This window comes from Haliaeetus leucocephalus, unplaced genomic scaffold, assembly GCF_000737465.1.
Source record: "Haliaeetus leucocephalus isolate CR32 unplaced genomic scaffold, Haliaeetus_leucocephalus-4.0 Scaffold339, whole genome shotgun sequence".
NCBI classification, from domain to species: Eukaryota; Metazoa; Chordata; class Aves; order Accipitriformes; family Accipitridae; genus Haliaeetus; species Haliaeetus leucocephalus.
In genome coordinates, this window is record NW_010972775.1 from 3,945,378 (window position 1) to 3,963,670 (window position 18,293).

The 18,293-nt window shown below is 38.7% G+C and overlaps 1 protein-coding gene across 1 annotated transcript in view; it reads left to right on the top strand.

Moving 5' to 3' along the window:
* Nucleotides 1-7,920: 7,920 nt before the first annotated feature.
* The window catches only part of CIB2 (calcium and integrin binding family member 2), a 46,839-nt gene continuing 36,466 nt past the window's right edge, over nucleotides 7,921-18,293 (top strand). The window contains exons 1-2 of the mRNA XM_010571675.1: nucleotides 7,921-7,971; nucleotides 17,850-17,884. Coding sequence (XP_010569977.1) covers nucleotides 7,921-7,971; nucleotides 17,850-17,884 — 86 coding nt within the window. The remainder of the gene's footprint in view (nucleotides 7,972-17,849; nucleotides 17,885-18,293) is intronic.

Below are 18,293 nucleotides of genomic sequence, written 5' to 3' on the forward strand. Positions count from 1 at the left end.
GCCCCGGCCCTCTGTGGCGGGAAGGACTCTCCCCTCTTCTCCGCCGCCCCGGCCGAGGGCGGTGCGCTCCTTTCCCGCGCCGCGCTGAGGTACCGCGGGGAGCGGCCGGTAGCTGCGTGCCAGCGGCCCGGCCGGGCCCCGCCTGGCCGCCCCGGGGTCGACGCGGCGGAGGTGCTGCTGGAGAGCCGTCGCTCTTAGCGGTGCGTGAGGTGCTGGGGTGGACTCGGCCCGGTGCCGCCGGAGGAGGGAATAACCGCTTCATCTGACTTTTAAAAGATTCTCCTACCTGTGAAATGGTGATAATACTTCCACCTTCTGTATGATCTGCTTAGACAGACAGTGATGCAGAGGCTTTCTCTTAAGATCATGGTAGGCTCTGCTGTCCAAGTAACAGTGTTGACGTTGCTTGCAATTTTGTTCAGTCAATTTATGTCAACTGTTTTGTTGTCAAGTCAAACAATTAATTACAGGAATAGATTAGACTCTCGGCTCTGATACAAAATCAAGACTGAATTTCTAAACTCAAGTGGTTGCAAAGAGTGATATAAAATATAAGTCTAATATATCCTGGAAGTTTAAACTCAAAAGACAGAAACCCCCCCTACCTTTGGTGTCTTACACTTTAGCAACATAAACATTTGGATTCTGTCTCAGTATAATTTTGTGCCAGTTTTTGGTGATAGAGTTATCAGATTACTTGCAGCCTCCCCATTTAATTATCTCTGTCCTGTATGTGCTTGAAAACTAAGGACTAAGTCTGTGTTCAGTTTGCTCTCGTCTTGAAAATGTGAGCAGAAATTCTAAGACTTTACATTCAGCAATATACAGCATTAGTAGCCCTTATTTTCTGGGGGTCACTTGCTCTTTTTTTTTTTTTTTTTTTCCATTACAGGGCACCAGAGGTACTCACAATTTTTCCTCTGTTGAAACAGCCTACTGGGTGTATGTTTTATTTTATATTTGATAATGCTTTGGATTGAGAATAGTCACTCAGACGTTATCGCTAATGGTAAGCGTGCACAATTTTCTTGATCCTGACTTTCTTCTGGTAACTGCTGCTGGTTTTTTTCATTTCAGTCTTTAAAATCCAAATTGGCCCTGCAGATATCTGTTCTAAATGTTTCTGTAAAATAATTTTTTTCGTTCAAAGCTTGATCATACTTTCCACATATTGGCTCTTTTGTTGTGCCATCTTTACTTTCCACAGCTTACATGTCCTATTCTCTTTTTTTTTTCCCCTCCACTTTTGTAAATTGAGGCTTGCTTCCGTCTCAGATTGACCTATGATGTTTCTAGGACATACTAGCTGAATTTTTAATGTTTTTACTGTACTGCTTCCCATGAGATATATATATCTGTTTTACTCCTTTCTTTGTATTTGTTGTTTCTTTGCCATGATGTTTATCAAAGGACTCCATAAACGTTGATTATGTGCTATGCTATGCTGATCAGTATATTCACATTGTTTTCTTGTGTTTTCTGACTGTATCTGCATGTACTTTCTGGGTTTACACTTTGATTGTAAATTGAGGGGAGGGGAGAAATTCTTTTTTACATATATTTTCAACAGCTGTTGCAACAGGTTTCTGATCTGTGTCTTATAGGTGCTACCATAATAATACTACAGTAATAAGCCATTAACAGTGGCTGGTTTGGATCTGTTCTCAGAAGGGCTAAACAACACAGTAATAAAACCATCAGTGGTTATTTTGCCTAGAAAAAAAGGATGCCTATATAGAGACAGCAGTAGTTTCTTTCCCCTAGTGATCACTCTATTGAGACTCCCTATGAGGAAATTAATTATATTAAATTTAGTCTGCTTAGGAAACCTTTCTTTATTATTATTTTGTCCCTGAGGCAAAGCATTGTCTTGTATAAAGCATCTTTTAAAAAAAAAGTAAATTTTACTTATTATGCATAAATTAGGCTTAATGAAATGCAATCAGAAACCTCCATCTTCTAAGACAGTGTATTTTATTAAGCTAGATAGCTAAGATCATAAAAACAAATTTGGCACAAGGTTTTCCTTTCTGTTTGTTTTCTTTAGCATTAAAAACTCTGTACAGAAAGTTTCCGCTCATCATAACAAATGCAATTTAGTCAGATAGTCAGCATCTTTCATTGGTTTGAGGGCTGTGAGTTTTGCATCTTTCTCAAGTTCTGTTTATTCATTCATATGATAGGGCTCAGTCCCATGAAGCATTTTCTTATAGGCTAGCACTTCCAGACAAATTTAGTGGAGTCTAAGCATCCTCCTGTTGGTCATGTGTTGGAAAAGCAACTTTTCTATCCACTGCAGTAAAATCAAACTGTCATTTTCACTTACATTTCACTTAAATCACATTTCACTGTGATTGCTACTTTGTAACCGTGTACTTACAGTTCATTTTTTATTTCTAGTTTGCAATAACTGTTAAATAAGAGGCAAGTTATGACAGCTGGTGTAGCATATTAAAAAGGAGATGTTTTGTAGCTCTGTAGCATCTTTATTTAAGTAACTCACAAGTGCTTTAATTATTTTAGCTCCACAGCACCTATTGGTGGTAAACATTATTATTCCTCATTTGCCTGTGAGCAAACAGAATTGTGAATAGCTTTCAAGTAAATAAAACAAGCCCCAAAGACTCGGGGGGGAATTTCCACAGCATCAGTGGGGGATAGAACTCCCTTGTAATCATTGTGAGTAGTGATCATTGGTCCTTACACTTGCAGTAGAAGGGGGCCTTTAGTGACTCATAGAGAGTAGCAACAAAATAAATGTACAGGCAACCCTTCTAGATCAAAACTGTTCTTTTTGCTAACGGAGAGAATCTTTCTGAAGAGCTAATCTGCAAAGAAACATCTGTGTGAGAGAGAAATTGTTGGAATACTTGGTGTAATGGGCATGAAATCTTGCAGGTTCTTTTTTCCCCCCAGTTAAAAATTGTAGCAAACCAACATCGGCATTGAAGGCGCTAGATTGTTAAAACTCTGTGTGGATCCTCTCATTAACAGGTAAAGCGATCTTTGTTCATAGTAGCTTGATCTTCCTTTGAAGAGGAATAGGAGCTTTCATACTTAAACCACAGTCAAATTCTCACTGCATAATTTACAGAGGCAATTTAAGGTAGCATGACCTATCTGTTGGAGGTTATTAAACTTACACCTCTACTCATAAATCAGAGCAAAGTCACCTGGTGTAGCAGCCATGGCTAGCAACAGTTCAGAGCAGGAGATGTTGCACTGAAGGCCATCAGGAGCGCTAGCATAATTTGTCCCACTGCCTGAGCTAGGGCTGTAGAAACAAGTCCCTGCAGCTGGGCCCAGATTGCAGCCTTAGGTGGGTGTTAAGCTACTGCAGCTGACTATAAAATATTAAATCTGGTGTACATGGTTGATAGTATATTTTCTGCTCCATGAATTAAACTTTTAGAGCAGATGAACAGTGGCTACTTAACCATGTTCTCTTGTATAATGGACTGTGTAATGGCAAGACTATTGTACGTATACTGTCCTCCTTGATAAACTTCATTTGCAACTGATTGCAAGATGTATGCTATGTGTTGCTAATAGCTTAAAATCACTTGCTTTGGCAAACAGTTAGAGTAGTGAAAATACAGTAAAGTGTGATGGAAGGCTGGTACTGATAGCATTAAGGTCAACTCTTGCTATGCACATAGAAAAGTATTGATTTGTTGAAGTAACTTGTGCTGGGAGTAAGTATTGCTTAACACCCAGCTGGCAAATAAAACTAACCTTTGATAAATACAAACAGATAGAAAAAGTGAGGAAAGAGCAAACTGGAAGATTATCTGATCTTTGATACACACAAACAGATAGGAGCGAAAAAGAGTTTGTGCATTATATCATCTTTAAATTTTACCCGGTTAGTATAGGAAGATAAGTAGGCAGTGAAATACAGTTACCACTATAGCATGCTTGAGAAGAGCTAGCTAGTACAGTGGACCCCTCAATGATCAGTATTTGAATCCTCTTTTTAAAAATCTGTGCATTTTAATTTTATTTACTAATAAAAAATACTCTTGGGAGTATGGAAACAAGAATTGAAGAAACAGTTTATTTTCTGTCCATATACTCAGTGGGTGTTGTTCCCTTGGTAAGCTGAGTCTTTCTTTTAGAGCAAGAACTTCTAACTCTTTTAAAGGAATCAACTCTTTTAGCCATACCAGTTTTCCTGCGTAATTTCTTTACATTAAAATAAACCCAAAGAATTTCTAATATGCAAGAGAAAAGTGGAGGTGGCAGAGTGGAAAGCCAGGATCAAAGGAATAAACAGGAATATGTCTGTGAACCTCAGGATCTCTGCCTCTGGCCTACTTTGTAACCACAAGTAAGTCTTACCTAGTTGGTGCTTTCCATTTAGCCCTTCTGCTTTTTATTTTTATTGTTTCGATTCTAAAGATAGAGACTAGCTGATAAGTGTGCCATCTAGGATACAGGGGGACCGGGCAGCTGGGAATACAAAAGCAGGTGAAAAATGAAGAAATGAGATGTCAGTCTTTTCACTGTAAGAATACTGTTAAGTATACAGAACCACAAGATTAAAACATATGCAGCCCAATCCACCCCTGGTGTCAATTCACTTCTGTATAATAGCATTAAAGATAATTTGGCCATTTATATTTAATCTGATTTGCACAGACAGGCAGCTTGAATCAGGTGGCTCTGAATGGAGTGCTATTTCATGCAAATCACCTGACTAAGTATTGGTCTGGTCTGACTGAGAACAGCTGATAGCTCTTCTATTTCAGTAGCACCAGATCATAGATATGAAACATGCTTAATTATATGCATAACTACTAAAGCCATTGATGAAGCTCATTCAGAGCTGAGGATGTGTAAGAACTTTCGGAACAGTGCAAGTTCTAAATCTCAAGAGGCCCTTAAGGATTGTTGTTTTCTGATTCAAGAAAAGCATGTTAAAAGAGTACTTTTAATAAATAGGGGGTTTTTTTCTTCTTTACTTTCTGACTTCGCTTGTGGAGAATCTTTTAGAACGTAACGAATCCAATGCCGCTGTATGTTGGGGAAAACAAAAAAAGCCCACGACACTAGTGGCTAGAAAAACAGAGGTCAGTTTGGCCACGTAACAAACAAGTCGATTCAACCGTCTGATATTGGAATAGATGCTTGCTGCACTCTTGATCTCATGGTAGGTCATTCAGGGTTTCTTTTGTCCTGACTACTGTAGCTTCTTCCTTCTTCTTCTGAAACTGTGCTGTGATACATTCTATTGGTAGAATCCATTTCCTTCACTTAAAGTTCTGATGTTTGCTTATCACTAATAAGCCTTGTTGAATACATTCTCATCCCAATCTATTTATTTTGTATATATGTTAATACCTTGTGGTTTTTTTAGCTCAGGACAGTGCTGGTTTGCAGCTAATCAAATCTGCATTTCTTAATGTTACAATCGAAGTCATCTCTTTGAACAGTCTGAGTCTGTGGTTCAGCACTTTAGAATGTTTTTACTACATATCCAACACGCTTCATAGGATTTTTTTACTACGTATACAATATATTTACTTTCAGTATTATTGTTAAATGTTTGTTCTTTGTTGTTCTATGCTAAGGTAAATTGAACTCATACTACCCAATGCCGTTACCAGGTCAGGATCATTAGAAGCTGTAGTAAAAAGCACAAGATAATTCTGCAGGTGTTTTTATTAAGCACGCTAACTTGCTGAGCAAATAAGGACCATTGGCAGACCGGTACATAGAGAAGGTACAGAGAACCCTCTCCTGTTCCTATGCGCATGTATTGGTTTTATGTGGCAAGGTTTTGGTAGCGGGGGGGGTTACAGGGGTGGCTCCTGTAAGAAGCTGCTGGAAGCTTCCCCTGTGTTCGAGAGGGCCGAGCCAATCAGTGATAGTGGTAACGCCTCTGTGATAACATTTTTAAGAAGGAAAAAAAAGTTGGGACAGTGAGAAACAGCCACCGGAGAGAGGAGTGAGAACATGTAAGAGAAACAAGCCTGCGGACACCAAGGTCAGTGCAGAAGGAGGGGAAGGAGATGCTCCAGGCGCCGGAGCGAAGATTCCCCTGCAGCCCGTGGTGAAGACCATGGTGAGGCAGGCTGTCCCCCTGCAGTCCAGGGAGGTCCACGGTGGAGCAGATCTCCACCTGCAGCCCAGGGAGGACCCCACGCCAGAGCAGGTGGGTTCCTGAAGGAGGCTGTGACCCCGTGGGAACCCTGCGCTGGAGCAGTGTGCTCCTGAAGGACTGCACACCGTGGAAAGGACCCATGCTGGAGCAGTTCGTGAAGAACTGCAGCCCGTGGGAATGGCCCACGTTGGAGAAAGTTCGTGGAGGACTGTCTCCCGTGGGGGGGACCCCACGCTGGAGCAGGGGAAGAGTGTGATGAGCCCTCCCCCTGAGGAGGTGAAGCGGCAGAAAATAACGTGTGATGACCGTAAACCCCATCCCTGTCCCCCTTGTGCCGTTGGGGGGGCTTGGTGGAGAAATCCGGGAGTGAACTTGTGCCCGGGAAGAAGGGAGGGGTGGAGGGAAGGTGTTCTGAGATTTCGTTTTATTTCTCATTTACCTTACTCTGGCTGATTTGTAATAAAAAGTGAGCTAATTTTCCCTAAGCTGAGTCTGTTTTGCCCGTGATGGTAACTAGTGAATGATCTCTCCTGTCCTTATCTCGACCCGCAAGCTTTTTGTTATATTTTTCTCTCCCCTGTCCAGCTGAGGATGGGGGAGTGATAGAACGGCTTTGGTGGGCACCTGGCATCCAGCCAGGGTCAACCCATCACAGCGCACCAATGGGAAGTGAGCAGTCCCAAGAAACTTAATCATAACAGGTCTTTCCTCACTGTTCCCATCCTTTCTCGCTCAGCCTTCTTCTTACTGTTGTTATAAGAGCTTATCCGTCTGCAGATGTTAGATAATTTTGTTTGAGTTTATTCATTTTGTCTGTCTGCATCTCTTACATACTCTTTTATTTCATTTTTAAAATTTATTTTCCCAGGAAAACGCAAATAGGGTTGTAGTATTTAAAAATACCCTGTGAGCCCTCTAGTGGTACTTCCTACCTTTGCTTTAGGCTGGAGGAGCATTTTTTTCTTTCCAGCTGTGCTCGCTTGACACGATGGAGTCAGATCAACGTCTGTTTAAACTACTTTAATCTTCCCGTTTGGGGTGTTTGTTGTTTGTTGGTTTGTTTTTTTTTTTTAATTGTTTAATGTGAGAAGGAAGACTTGCATTCACAGGTGTACCTCGGAGTTTGGCACCTCTGGCAGCGACCTCGCATCCTTGATAGCCAGGGCTGGTTATAGCTCCCGAGCAGGCACCAGCCTTCACTGCGGAGCCCCCGCGGCACCCGCGGATGTTGCGGGGACGCTCCGGACACTTGGAGCCTCCGTCCAGCTGTACTGAACATTGGCAGCGTGGGGCAGGTCAGATCCAGGCACTGGCTGGGATGTGCTTGTATCTGCGGGGAGGGCAAATGCGGAAACGTTTGCTCTGCTAATCCATTTCTCTAGTTTGCAATAATTTCTCGTAGGTTTGCTCGCCGTGCCTGGGTAATACGACTGCGCTGCCGAGCGCCATCGGGTGACGCAAAGCTGCTCTGAGCTGCCAAGGTGCCGCTACCCGGCTTTTATGTTATAAAAGCTCTGTATGCCTCTTAGGAAAGCATCTGAAAAAGGGGGAGAATGGCATCACCGGTTTTGGGCGACACCTGCCTGTGATTTTAACGCTTTCCTTCCTAGTACACTCAAGTCAAGCCTTTGCCAAGATTCCCAGTACTGCGTCCTTCCTCATTGGACAGGTACAGTCAAAACCAGTTCGATGCAGGCTTTGGGATTTTTTCAGCGCATTCGCGGCATATACGTGCTCTAAATGCCTACAATACAGAGGAATCCAGCTACTTCTAATGGGATGCATTTGCATAGAGGAAGAATTCCTCATTTAAGATGGGTAATAAGCAAACGATATTTACTGATGAACAGCTAGATGCCTACCAGGTAAGATATCTTAGTTTGCATTAGGGGAAGGAAAGAAGTAATCTTCACATGTTTGTGGGGTGTTTGGTTTTGTTGGGTTTTTGTTTGTTTGTTTGGAGGAGTGTTTTTTCCCAAATATAAACAAAACCTTAATTTGTAGCCTGCATGCATATATTATATTGTTCCTTCCAGCATTTGTAATAGTATTCTAAGGCTGGGTTGTTGAATATACTCAGTTTAATTCCTTTCTCTGTATACAGGGAAAGGAGTCAAATCTTCCATGTCTCAACTAGGAAGCAGGATAAAGACTGTGACTAGCTTGACAATGGGAGTTTTTAGTAGAATCTTTCTATGGAATGTAGAGAAGAAAGTCTAGCAATAACCTCTTTTTCTCTCCCTGATGCCTTTGCTGACAATAGAGGGGAAAGGGGGAAAAAAAAAAGGTCTTGTCTAATTTCACTTCTCTTAAGGATAAGTAATAGAAATATGCTTAATGTAATTCCAGCATAGGTATCCTTATGCTTGCATCTGCTCCTGGATGGCAGTTTCTAACCTTAACAGAAGAAATATCCATTTTATGTCCAGCTTATTGATACTTCTTTATTTACTTCACATTGCATCAACTGATTTTTTAATAGGGTAAAAAAAAAATTTCCCAGTTTTCAGTCATGTTTCAGCACAATGCAAGTCTTACTAAAGTGGATTGAGGGAAGCGATCTGCACAGTGGGCATCTTGAACAAGTTTCTGAAAATACAGTGAGGAAATATATCAAATAGAAGTGTGCTGAAGAAAGAGGCAGCTGACTACTTATTATGAGATGCAGACAGGGCTGGCTGCATTGCTCTGTTCTCCTACATGAAGCAATAAACATAGAATTAACAGTGCAGGAAATCAAGATTTAGTTTATCTCGTGATAATCAAGGGACAGATCCAGTGCACGCAAAAGTAAATAATTTTCTTTTTACCTTCAGGATCTTTGACTCAAGCCCTTGAAGTAGAAACTATGATTTTAAATACTAATTTTCTTTGGAGTTACTGCTAACATGGACTTTTCACAGCTGTAGATATTTAGCCACAGAGACTCAGGCTAGGGATATATGCTAAAATGCTTTAAAATGCTTCAAAATTTTATCCCATGCTGAAAATTAGGCATAAATTAAGTGCTCTTATGAAATGTCTAGCCTTTTTCTTGTCATTGTAGAAAATGTGAAAATGGAGCTTCTCTAATTTCCACTTTGTCACACATCTCACCCTCACCAGCAGTCTGTCACTGTAATATATTAGTCTAAGTTAGTGGTTTTAGACTTAACAGTCTAAGAGCCGAAAAGGCTTTTTTATATCCCTGCTGGATGGGCAAGAGGGAGATCAAAGATCTGTAAAACTTCAGTGCCTGTCTTCCTACTAACAATAAAAGTGAACACAGAACAGAGCCCAACTGCAGTGAAACAAAACAAAATCCAAGTGTAATTAATGTTATCTTCTTGACATAAACTGGCAAATGCAAGAGCTGAAATGTCATCCCTAATTCACTACTGTTCATGTTGAAATTGCCTTTCTCTAATGGCTTTTGCAGCCCCTGCCTTTGATAATGCTGGGTAATTGATCTCAAAGCCTGGCAGTAGTTAGACCCAGTGGATTGAGTCAGCCCGCGGGATTTCTCTGTTACAGGCGCACTTGTAGTTCCTTAGTATAGTGCTAGATAATTCTTGACTAGTAATAGCACTTGTTATATATGGTAAGTACAATAAAATAACAAGTTTCAGGACAAAACTGACCTCCAGGGTTTGTCAGGAAGGAATATTAGCCTCATGCTGTGAACAAACAGATAAAGTTCTTATTTTGGTGGTGATTTGTGTCTGTTCTGTTAGTTGTTGCATACCTCCTGGATCTTTTAAACATGGAAATCCTGGGCTTATTGCTGTAGCCATCCACACAGAGAGGTCTTGCCTCTCCACTGCATTCTGGGGGAGTATGCAGTTGCTGTAACACAAATGGAGCTGTTTGACTTGGAGTTTGCCATCTTAACCTGCATTTTTCTCATTTGTGGAATTCCTTCAGAACAGAAAATGGGAGAATGGGGTAATAGTTCCATAATTCTTAAAATGCAGGTTTTTCATTTCTTGAACCAGCAGTTGGGTTGCCAGGTCCTCAACACTGGACCAAAGTAAAACATTGTGTACCCGGGTCCTCTTTGCAACAGTCTGTTGTGCACATCTGTAGCCCAATGTACAGCCAGGCATCTACGTATAAATTGCTTTTTAAATGGATCATTGATTAATCTTTTTTTTTCTTTTTCCAAATGAGAACTAGGCAACTTCTTGTGAATTTGTACATCTGTGAGTTGGTACTGTACTCCTTACAGTAATACCCAGGGTTACAGCATCCATAGTATCAGTATGGCAGAAGCAAAAGAGTCAGCTTAATCCTTTTTGTAAAATAGTTGTTTGGGTTTTTTACTTCCCCACAGGTCCTATTAGAAGACTGTTCAAAACCTAACTCCCCTCATGGTTAGACTTATAATTTCTTTATTTTGAATATATTTCTGGCTATTATATTATCTGGTTGTAACTTCCACCATTTTTGTCTTTAACACAAATTGCTCTGAGCTTATAGTACCTAAATACTACTTTAGTAGTGCAATTTTTATTATTTTTTTAAATACATTATGTTTTAAGCACATGTTCCATAGGAGACACTATGAGATGGAAAAGTGAGAAGTTCTTGTGCTTAAAGTATGGTAAAACCATATGCAAGTGTCTTTGGTTTTCAGGAGTAGATTAAGCTGCAGGAAAATCACCTGCTTGAAGAACTAGCATACATAAATCTCAGATCATTAATGATATTAATGAAATAAAATAACCTTATTTGTCTAAAATTTTCTGAAATGCCCATGTGTAAACTTTTTTGCATATAAACTGTCATATTGAAGCATCACTCTTTAGCAGAACCCTTACATTTACATTAAATAATTGTAAATCTGGTCACCCTCAAGATGACCTCAATGTTTTTAATAGACGAGTATTTTGAATACTCTTCATTAAGGCTGGTGATGGGTGGCCAGGTGAAACTGTTTTTAAGAGAGATGCCTAATAGGACTTGATAATATTAAACCTGTCAGCTTTTTTTATTCAAAAAAGTTAGAGGCAAATTAAAGAAAGACTGGGAGGCTGCGTATCTCCTAACACCTTGTCATATCACTTGTTATTAAGATCATATAACCTGCTATTAAGATAGTGTTCTAGTTGGCAGCTCTTCAAATTTTCATAAGCTTAGTGAGATATTTTGGAAATCAGGCTTTTGCAAGCATTGGTTTCTTCATTGAGATTCACATAATTTAAAAAGTTAGCCTTGTAAGAAAATTAATTCTACTGGGGATTTCTGATTCTTATGCTGTTAGAGTACTTGACTGTTTTGGGGTTTTTTTTGTGGGTGGGTTGTTTTTTTTTTACATCAAATGCAAAATCTAACAAAGGTCTGGCTAGGGAAAAGGTAAGTATTAATCGCAAGAAAGGTGTCTTTCATTGCAGTTGAAGGAATGTTTTAAAATTAAGCTTTTAAAAGTTGTCTACAGATTTTAGAGGTCAAGTCTCATAATGAGAAAAGAATATGAACAAGAATTTTAGGGGTTTTTGAGTGATGCTGTATAAAGATGCTTGAAGCAATAGAAAATACAGGTATACAATAAAGTGACATCAGAGCTGTATATTGGCCTCAGTGCACTGTATTTCTCGATGAGAAACAATTAGATTGAGTAGGAAATGCATAGAAGCTGTGCCTGGGGTATGAACAAACTACTCCATGGTTAAATCAATCTCATTGCCTTTTCTGGGGTTACTCAAATAAGTGGTCTGAATTTGATACAAATTTGGTTCTAATTTTTTTCCTAATAGTCAGAAACTAGAGAATATAGGGCACAAATATTTTGCATCAGATATTACTGGTTTTATTGCAAGCCATTTCTTTTTGCATTTGTTCATTAATGGGATTATTTACATTATATAATGCAGCCTCAAAACAAACTGATGCTTATCCTGGCTGTCTTCTAGGCAATATTGCAAAAAAAGATAGTAATATGAAATAATGACTTACTACTTTTACACAAGAATTTGTCTATTACAGACCTAACTTTTTTCCTTTTATTTAAATCCTAGTCAAAATGGGATTCACCTATATTTCAGGAGAATTATGCAAAACCAGATGAAACAAGTTAAGTTATGATCTGTCAAGAAATGCCATTTATAGAGTGAAACTGGGTAATCAAGCTATCTTTTGATTTAAAAAGCTGTGCTTGACTTAATCAGGATCTTTGATGAAAATGAACCATTTGCAAGGATACAGAAAGTGTATTCATCACAGATTCTCCACGATCTTTTGTTAAAAGTACTTTTCAGTTTGTTAGATTATTGCTGTTAATGTGCAAATTTAAGTAGCATAATAGTGGAACAAAGTTTTTGCAAAATTATCCTGTAGTCAGATTCTGGTTTCACGTTACCACTTGGTGCATGTATAGATTGAGCAAAATTACATTTGTTGACAGTTTGCGTTTTCCTCAGTTCTTGCTAGTGTCTAAGTGTTTTTACTCCCATGTTGCAGTATGATTATATAAACTGGTTCTTATAGCTGTAGATTTTTCCTCCTGAAACTCAGTGGGTGTTTTAGTTGTTCTGGCTGTTGTTCTAAAATATATATCTGATTACAAATAAAGATAGGCTGGATGTTAAAATCTCCATTGACATGCTGATGCAACTGGCATTTTTTAATATAAAAAGCCCATATACTGATACTATTATTAATGCAGATACTAACTCCGACATGATTTTTTTAGTGTTTAAGTCTGGATTTGCTGAAGTACTTGCATAGCTATGCAACTTAAAGACTGGCGCTAGTCTCATTGACTTACAGTAACTCTTTATATATTTACAGTGATGAAAATACATAAATATTTTGCTGACTCAGTCTTGCACAACTCTATGCCACTATTAGTTGTATGGCAACTAGAATAAAAAGTATTGCATTTGTAAAATGTTACCAGAATAGAGTTAATAATAGATCTTATGTGAAAGTTCGTTTGCTTCTATTATCTAGCACCTTTTAACTTAGATTTTTTGATTACTTCATAGGATGATGTTTTTATGGTGTTTTGATTAAATGTTCTTACTGTTGGCACAGTACAAGACGTAATTTGTGATTTTTTTTTTTTAAATGAAACCTCTGAAATAATTTGTTCGAAATATTAACATTTAAAATGCTGCAGCATTCAGTACTTCTCATTTCTCAAAAGCTGCTCGGTAAGATAGCTATATGGATCTGATCTGTCTTGCCTTGAAGATATTGTCAAAATTCTTGTTAGTCATCGGTTTACTTTGTCTGTGGCTTGCTGGCTTTTGTTTGAGACTGTTTTTCTAATTTCGAGTAATTTTGTATTGCTGAGACTGTTTTATATTATTTCCTTACTTATAAAACTTTCCAATGGAGCTGCTGCAGGATCAGAAAAAACCCGCCCTTATACAACTATACATATAAAAGGCAGGATTATATATGTATTGTCTTAGAGGAGAAATATGCATTTTATGGGTTTAAGAAATACTATTTCACAGTAGCTTTGCATACTTAGCATTGCTATTCTTTCATTCTGTTGTTCCTTTCTCCAGTTTTCTTCTTCTGTAGAGAAGCGTTTTGCTTATGTGAAATTAGTTTTATTTGAAAACTGTGCTTTGTGTGCAATGATACCTGCTTCTAAAAGTGGTAAGTGATAATCTTTCATTCAGTGGACCCTGCTGCCATTCATAAACTGCGTGCTGCGCTCTGGTATTGGCAATATATCCAGCGGAACAAATGACATGTGATCTGATTCTGGAGCCATACCTCATGTTACGTTCTGTATGTACACTTTACATACAGTTAAGTGTTGGCATTCTCAGCACAGTTATCGCTATTCCTATTTTTTGTTCAAATTGCTGTAGAATAAACATAAAGCAGAACTGATCTAGGAGTTTGCAGTAAAGCCTTACAGACTAGTGGAAAAGGTAGTGGACCACCGTATTCCAGTCTGTTCCTGTTTTGTCCTAAACCTGCATTCACCTGACATAGGAAGTCAAAGAATAAGACTCTAACAGCCTGTACATTCTGCTCTTTTATAAAGTAAATTTTGAGAGTAGAGACCATTAACCCTACTTTACAAGCAATGTTGAGTGACTTGCAGAAAGTCACGCTACCAGCCAAGAGCAAAGCCATCCATGGAACCTAAATACACCAGCTAGCTGACTCTTTTCTCTGCAAAATATTTTAAGAACCAGTTAAGCCACCTAAATGCCAAATTTGAGAACCAGCTCCCATTATATAAGGTAATGATCTTATTGAAATCAATGGGAAATTTTCTGTTTGCTTTATTTTATTCACTTTGCTAGACATAAGGAAGTTAAGTGGGTAATTGCAGATTTGTTTAAGTGGTATCTTGCCTTCAGAAAACCAGCAGCGATCCTTTGTCAGACTTCTAATTAACTTGATTATTAAGGGCACAAGGACAGACTGAGTGGGACAGTTGCTCTTAGAAAAGGAGCACGCATTTTCTCAGGGGCTGGAGTAGGTGACCTTTCAAGTCAAAGCCTCTATTCTAAAAACTCCCAAAGGGCCTCCTCTTAGCAGAAATTTTTCAGGCCATTGTATAGCATTAGAAATAAAAGCAATGATTCTCAGGTTAAATTCTTGCCAGAATTCTTCAGTTGATAAGAGTTATGAAAACTCTGGTAACATTTATGTGTTCAGTATTTAGTCTGTGCTTTTCTAGCAGGACTCCCAGTGGCTTTAGTGTCCAGACAGAATAGACAGGTTGCTTTTTAAGTTCATAATAAATTCAAATACAGTACATATAATAGCAAATGTGTTCCATGATATTTCTGGCTTGAAGGAAGATGAATGTCATCATATGCATAAATAACAGATGCTTTCCAGGACCCACTTCACCTTTCCTTATGAGGGAATTAATTTAACATGTTAGTTTATTATTTATTTTCCATCATTTTGTATTTTCTGTCTGAATGAAGTAGCCAGAAGAAAATTGGATGATTCACCTCCGTGTTTCTTTGGCCAAAAGTCTTTAATTATAGTGGAATTAAATTGCTAGAGTTCCAGCAACTATGAAATGTAATTATGTTCTTGAGACCCCTGTTCCATCATGACTTTAATCCAACTTAGGGGTGTGCTTTCAAAAAAAAAAGAAAAAGGCAGTCCTGCACCCCTTTCCTGGAATCAATAGATGCTTGTTTTAGCTTCATCTCTTGTACCAGCACTACTGACTCTATATTCTAAGCCACTAAAAGGAAATGATCCAAGCTGGAAATGAATCAATTTTTGCTAGGTTAGTTTCCAAACACATGAGTTCCTTCCTTCAGAGTTCTCTGATGCACTTACGCTGCTCATTTTGGTGTGAAGTCCACGTAAAGGAAGAGGCAGAAGTAAGAAGCTGGGAGAAGCAAGACAGATGGCTGGACTTCCCTTTCAGAGATAGCCTGGAGCCGTGGCTCTTACATTTGCCATGTGAGACTGGACACGGTTCTTGATGGTAAAGCATTTCTTAAGTGGTGTGTATGATCTTGCTGTGGATCAAAAATATAGGCCAGGTCACAATTAATTTGTGGTGCTCTGGCCCTGAGTAGCTTTAAGATGTCTGCAAGTGGTCTGTGAAACCACTGTAAATTTTTTTGACACCCCTCATCCCTGACACACAATTCCATGTAATTGGCAGGCATAATTGGAATACTGCAGTTAGTTACAGTGGTCAGGCAGATACTTGCAAGTACTTTTGTTATAAAGGTTTTCAATATCAGTAGTTTTTAGATTATATTAGTAAAATTTTGTTTGATTAAAAAAAAAAGCAGACAGTAGTGTTTGTTGTCAAAGATGTGAGGCGACTCAGATTAAAAAAAAAAAATACGAGGACCTTCAGCAAAAAAAGTTTGTGATCTGATCTCTTAATGTGTCTTCCAATGGCATTTTTGCATGATTTCTGGAAGGTAAAGGGTAACGTTTCTTTTTCATCTTTATCTCCATTTGCATATCCATTCCCTGTCAGCTTTCTAGTTAAATAACAGTGTCTGCTATTTTCTCAACCCTGTATAATTACGGCATGATTGCTGCTGAGGGCATTACAATTATTTGTGAGATTGCACCTGCCTTTCATTAGTAAATGAAGCATCCTTAAGTGACAGTTTGACTGTAAGTGTTGAATGTGCTGGAATTAATGAAGACTTAACCAGCTGGCTCCTATTTCACTTTGTGCAGTTCCAGACAATGTGACATCAGTGACAGCAGCTCACAAGGTGCTTCCTATTGTGCCTTGTAACGCTATTCTGCTACACAATACACTAAAGGAAGAGCTGCTTCTCCTGCCACTTTATATGGAGGAGAGCAAGCAAACTCAATAATTGATACCATGCAGGACTGATAGCATACCTCGATACCTGAGACAAGCTGTTTGACTGCTTCAGCTAGCAGTGATCATTTGCTTTTCCCCTCCTTGGAAGAAGCAGGCATTTAGCCAGAATGATTTTCAGCTTAGGGAAGAAATGCTTTTTCACTAGTTGACTGAACAGCAGGACTGGGGGAGACATACTAGTTGTAGGTACTCTTAAGTATGACTTACTAAGGCTGATATTGTTATCTTGTCACTAGCTGATTTAAAAATATTACCTATTTTAAATATGTTTACATTAAGGAGGAAAACTACTAAGAGCTGAATTCTTAGGCAAATGCCTTGCCACATCACATGGGCCTGTGACGGAGGTGAATAATCAGGAAGAATTTTGTGGTTTGGTTGGTGTTCCCTATATATACGCCCTCATCAGCCACTAGCTCTAAGACAAGAAGATACATATTCTCTGAATTTATGACCTGAACAATGTTCTAAACTGATCATCCAATATTTCATTGCCACCAGTGTTCCTGGTTTCGGATGCAGGGTAGAATTTGCCCTAAATATACATTAGATAAGATAGTGGGGATTAGGGGCTATTTTTGTTAATGGGATGAGACTGGTTATTATGGTTCCTCACAGCACCTGAAAATACAACTTGTTTTGTGACTGATGTAGAAATACACGAAATGCAAACTATTTCACTGCTCATATTATGGTTGTTTTGTGAAGCGTGTGAATTCTTCTAGCAAAACACTGATGTTCCAGAGTGAATTAAACCGGTGTAAATGTAGTCCCACCACAGAGCCATTTAGAATGTAAGTGAATGCTTGTAAGCTCTTCTTTCATGTTCTGCCAGCTCTACTTTACATTCTAGTAAGTCATTTCGAATTCTGTGATACCACAGGGGAAGCTGAATAGTTTGCCTGCTGTTTGGAGCAGGGGCTGTCCTTTTATCTGTGTTCCTAACCAATAGGATTTTGCAGTCTTTGCTGAAGTGACCACAGTGCAAAGTAAATGTTAGCAAAAAGAGTTAATAACTTATAAGTGCATGACTTTTTTTATTAAATCAGTTGTCTCTAATAGAGGAATATTCCAAGTTAGAAGATAGTTTTCTTCATTTATTTGTTATTTATAGCTTTCTAGATCCATTTATTGAATGTTTTTGGCCTATACCTTTTTTCATTTAATTTTGTTTCTGGTCTGGTCATTCCACAATGGAGAAGTATTTCAGCAAGCTAGGGTTTTTTTTCTCCTGAAGTTTCACATTAACAGTTGGGGTTTTTTTATTGATAGCCCTGTCCTTGAGATATTTCAGTTATTTTATAGCGTATATTGCTCTCTGAGTCAGAAGCAGATGGTACTCAAATGGCATCTTTAATGTTTTTCTGCCAGATCTGAGTTTCCTTCCAAAAGGTTGAAAAATAATTCTTTGCAGTTTTCAATATTTCTATAGTACTATAACATATTTTCTGGTTTTTTTAACAGGATTGCACGTTCTTCACTCGGAAAGAAATCCTTCGGTAAGTAAATTGTATTAAATTTTTCCTTTGTGATTCATATAAAGGGACTAAATCTTTTTTCTGATTTGTGAGGAAATCAAAGCCAGTTATTTTGTATGAATGAACGAGTGTAGGATTGGACTCAAGGTACACTTATAATATGTAAATGTGTATTAGGAAACAGATGGTGATTAGCTTAATGTCAATATCATAGACTTTTCTAGGGATAAGCCATTGAACAGTTGAGAGCCAGTGACTTTTTATGAAAGGAATTTGCTGCTTTTCTGCTCAGTTATAGCAATGAGGGCACATCTTTCAGTCAGTACGGGTTTTGGTATGGACTTAAGTGTGGGGAAAACTGGTGGAACTTAAACTGCAGAGTGCCGAGAATGTTTGTTTCTGTACAAACTCTCCCTACAGAAAGTCACAA